Source organism: Polyodon spathula, chromosome 31 (assembly GCF_017654505.1).
Source record: "Polyodon spathula isolate WHYD16114869_AA chromosome 31, ASM1765450v1, whole genome shotgun sequence".
NCBI lineage: Eukaryota > Metazoa > Chordata > Actinopteri > Acipenseriformes > Polyodontidae > Polyodon > Polyodon spathula.
This window is the reverse complement of record NC_054564.1, coordinates 6,681,390-6,685,860: the sequence shown is the minus strand read 5'-3', so window position 1 is coordinate 6,685,860 and position 4,471 is coordinate 6,681,390. Positions and strand designations below refer to the sequence as shown.

The following is a 4,471-nucleotide window of genomic DNA, read 5'->3' as shown; positions in this document are numbered from 1 at the left end:
TATTATTATTATTATTATTATTATTATTATTATTATTATTATTATTATTATTATAATAATAATAATAATAATAATAATAATCCGACACTAAGCGAATATTTTCGGACATTAAACGCAAATTGTCTTTTTTTTTTAAATGATTTGTTTTTAATTATTGATTTAGGATGTATTTTATGTGATCCCGGATTAGTCTAATGTTTTGTGGCGTGAACCCCAGCGTTGCCTATAGGGTTCCTGTTCAGTATTTCACAAGAAACACGTGTATTCCAAAGAACATTAGTGTTTAAAATAGCAAAGGCTATGCTATATATTCAAGTGCTATCTGCTGGATACTTTCATGTTTAAAGTTGACAGTAAAGCCGTCTTGCTGAAATGTCAGTGCAGGACAGCGCTACTGTCTAGGGTCAAAATATATCAAGTTTGAATAATAGGTTTCCTGTACACCTTTGACGGCAAGAAGGGCAAAAGGCAAATCAATTATAATTACAATGTATTTTATTTAACATTAATATTTGCATATCATGATCTTGTATATAAAAAAAAAATCAGACTTTGAAACCATTTTTTTTCCCGTAGATACATATACTAAGTGTTTAACATTTGTGTTCTGTTTTTTACTTTGCAGAATGGGAGTATATTGAACCAGCAACATGTAAACTGACAAGACTTCTTTATAGAAAAGTACAAATGTCACCAAAAAAAAAAGTATTTACATTTTTTCTTTACAAAGAGTAGATAAATAATACAGTTTTACATTTGAAAACGAGAAGATCGATTGGATTCTGTGGCATGGTGAAGTATACAATTGTTAAAATAAACACAAAAAACCCAGGCCGTCTTTACAGCATTTACCATATCGAAAAGCGATGCTCACTCAATTATATGGGTAGCATAATATAAAAAAGGAAGGAAAATGTCGCTACTTTCAACGGCTATAAAACTGGATGTAATTCACTTTTACTGCAAGAATATCTGTATATGTTCAAAGGTTCTTGCCGGTCCTTGTTTTAAATGGGCGGAGTGGACCTTAAGCGCCATCAAAACAGTTTGTAGCAATTCTTCAACTCAGAAGACAATTCCCACGAGCTTGTGTGAATATAAACGTCTCATGTCACGACAGCACCACCGTAACGCGTGCACTTTCACAACATATACATCTATTACTACCACGACATGACATAGAAATCCACGTGGTCTAAACTGGAAGTCAGTGCGGTCAAATTGCTGTGTGTTTTTTTTTTTTTTTTTTTTTTGTCTGAACCTTCAAATCAACTGCGAGTTGGTTCGCCGTGAAATATATTTTATACTCTTGTTAAAGAACACTTCTTTCTTGTTCTGTGATTAAGCGCACCTCACCAGGCCCGGATCCCTTGCAGATACGCCTGTTGCCCCTGATGGTGCGCAATACTTCCCATGTTTACATTCATGTTCATTAAATGGCCCGCAGATGGTGCCGCGCTTGGCACCGTGGGCACCCCTGCGTAACTACAACTGTACGGGTTGCTGCTATAGCTGCCACAGTAAGTGTTGTAAGGACAGGGGCTGACTGTCACGTTGTAAGGGCCATTGTATGTCTGGGACCCTCCGAGGCAGGGTTTACCGTCTCGAACCAAGACTGGCACGGCGACCCTTCGCGGTGGAAGCGGGTGCCCCGCCAGCTCCAGGCTCTTGTCTTGCCGCTGCCTCTTGCACTTGTATCTCCTGTTCTGGAACCAGATTTTGACTTGGGTCGAGGTGAGTTTCAGCATGTTGGCCAGGTGCTCCCGTTCCGGAGCCGACAGGTACCGCTGCTGTCTGAACCTCCGCTCCAGTTCGAAGACTTGCGCTTGAGAGAACAGAACTCGGGGTTTCCTTCTCTGTCTGTGCTGGGGCCGGTCGGCCAAGTCATCCTCTTTTTTGGCGCCGCTGCTTGGAGAATCACCCAGGCCGCAACTTCCTATAGCAATTAATACAAGACATGTAAGAAACATGCTGTGTAGCTGGCAGCAGACATTTTCAAGCACGTTAATAAATATTGTTATTCACATGCTCGCTAAATGGTGAATTATACATTTTGAAAATAAACTATAAGCCATTACGACTCTATTTAACCTCCAATCATACTTTTCATACAATTTAATATATCGGACTTCTCATATTTATGGATTTATTCTTCCATATTGCGTCCATGGTGTTAATAGATCTGCTTTTTGTTGGTTGTATCATTGTATATGAAGCATGCAATAAAAACAGACGGTTCTAAAACGGTTTGTAATAAGGGCATATAGTATTATCCTAAACTCAAATGTTGTTTATTTTGGTTGTATCTTAAATATCTCTTATTTATACATTCATGTGGGGGAAAAAATGTCGTAATGCAGCAATGTGTTTTTTTTCTGTTTTTTTTTTTTTTTTTTTTTTTTTTTTTAACTGATAACTTTCTGTAAATATGCCAGTTTATAATGTGTTTTGTTACGCGGGTTCACGGTAGTATTTTTAATTTTTTTTAAAGTGATTTTTAAGTGTAAACTGTAATATGTTAAGCGTTTAGTTATGGAGCTAATGTATACTTTTTTACCACCGTCGTTTTAGATTGGAACAAAAATACAGTTCCAACCATTGGTGATTTTAAAAAAAGTTTAACACTACCCTGTATGAAATGGTCAACAAAGTTACACACTAGTTGGTTGAAAGTTTAAGAGGTTCCTATCGAAAATAATACAATTTCCATTTTGGGGATAGGCCTATATTGTTTTATTCTTTTCAATAACGCCCTTTAATAAGTTATACTGATTATTATTATTATTATTATTATTATTATTATTGCTGTGATGTAGTCGTTGTGTTTTATTTATCTGGAATGTTTACATGTCAGTTTCAGATTAAAATAATTTCAGATTCGCGATGAAACCGCATGCAATTAAAGTAACACATTTACCCGGCTCCTCGTTCGCATCCATTTCTTCTGCTGGAGAGCCACAGGTACCCCTAAAAATGTCAAACTCGTCTGAACTGAAGTCTCGTTTCACACGATTCTCTTCGGCAGTGTAATCGAGCCTGTCCGGGCTGTGAAGGAGCGCGTCCGAGTGTGTAATTGCGGCGTGTGCGCAGTAAGGCGACTGCGCGGAAGACAGGTCCGAGTCCTTCACAAGAAACTGTTGGGGCTGGAAAGCGTCACGTAAATTGTGCTGTTGCTCCAGTTTCAAAATATCCTTAACCGAGAAAGGAGTCGAAGTGATCGGACTCGGAAGCATCGCAAAGGTAGAGAAGGAAAGTAAATAATAAAACGAAGGACTCGGTTTTTGTGTGGTTTTGTTTATGCCCAAAGTAGAACCTTCTTGTTTTGTAACCCGCTCCACCTAGGGTACATGTGCCAAGCTTTTTGGAGGGTAAATATGCTTGTTTTTTTTGTTTGTTTGTTTTTTTTGTACTGCTCCTCAAGCAATGTGGATCTCCTGCCCGTTCATTAACTTTCCCAACAAGCTTTGTGTAGTGCCCCATAATGAGGTCTGCGCGTACCTTTCCGGTCTCATTGAAGTACCTTCCTCAGGTGGGCATTGGTTGGCTGGGGAGCACGTGATGTCATCAATTCTAATTCTGTATCTCGCTCCCACCACGCCCTTTTATAATATTTGGTTGTGGTCCGCAGGTAGAAAATATAAAGAAACCTAGGCTCTTAGCTGCTGCAAAACTACCACATGACTTTCATGAAAGATTGAGCGATAGTATATATAAATGCACTGTACATTTTTTTGACACATTAAAAATGGTCCAAGCTTATATGTGTTTTAATAGTTTTTTTTATTTGCTGACTATATTCTATAACGTGTAATGCATTGTGCAAAGTTGAATGCAGTGTTTCGTCCAAATGTGCAAATGCGAATGTGCCTGGAATTCTGGACCGTATCCAAAATCGCTTAAAACAATGAAGCAGAAGCATTACTTCCGATTCCCATCTCCGCAGGATTGTGTTAGGCTGGGATGCCTGGCTGTCTGTGCGCCCCCTGATTTGATCAGTGTTTGTTTTACTTATCGAGGGCTCTTCTATCTGACAGCCCGGGCAGATAGAGAAGGAGCCAGACTACTTCGCAAGAAAACAATAGGCGAGAAATTGAAAGATGGAGGGGGAGGGCAATAACCCCAATCTTAGTGGTGTAACCCCCATTATTATCACATTAGGGCCTACTATAGACGCTAAACTTCGCAGATAAGAAAGGGGATAAGGACCACCTCGCAGGTTCTCAGAGTTACAACGACGGCAAGCGCATTCGTTTAGTGAAATTGCTGCTTTTAACAGCTAGAGCGCATAGTAAATAAATATCGGCGTGGAATACACAGCAACGCGAACCATACAAGCGCAGTGCCGCCGTAATGCCAATGAAAACAGGTCTGCAGATTCTTTTTAATTAGTATACTCGTACCATTTCTTGCAATATTCTCCCTGTGTGAGAGAGAGAGAGAGAGGGTTGAAAGCCAGTATAATAACTGCAGT

The 4,471-nt window shown here is 39.2% G+C and overlaps 1 protein-coding gene across 1 annotated transcript; it reads right to left on the bottom strand.

Annotated features, from left to right (window-relative positions):
• Positions 1-548: 548 nt before the first annotated feature.
• Positions 549-3,491, bottom strand: LOC121303078 (homeobox protein Nkx-2.5-like). Its single transcript, XM_041233497.1, has 2 exons — positions 2,918-3,491; positions 549-1,936 (listed from the first exon to the last, which is right to left on the bottom strand). The coding sequence occupies exons 1-2, from the start codon at positions 3,231-3,233 to the stop codon at positions 1,353-1,355; spliced, it is 900 nt and encodes a 299-aa protein (XP_041089431.1). The 5' UTR covers positions 3,234-3,491; the 3' UTR covers positions 549-1,352.
• Between the last annotated feature and the right edge of the window lie 980 nt (positions 3,492-4,471).

Bases quoted from the DNA above. Each gene is read 5' to 3' on its own strand.
- LOC121303078 (XM_041233497.1), bottom strand. From the start codon at position 3,233: ATGCTTCCGAGTCCGATCACTTCGACTCCTTTCTCGGTTAAGGATATT. The intron at 1,937-2,917 runs GTAAATGTGTTA...TAATTGCTATAG, and splicing joins GGATGCGAACGAGGAGCCGG to GAAGTTGCGGCCTGGGTGAT.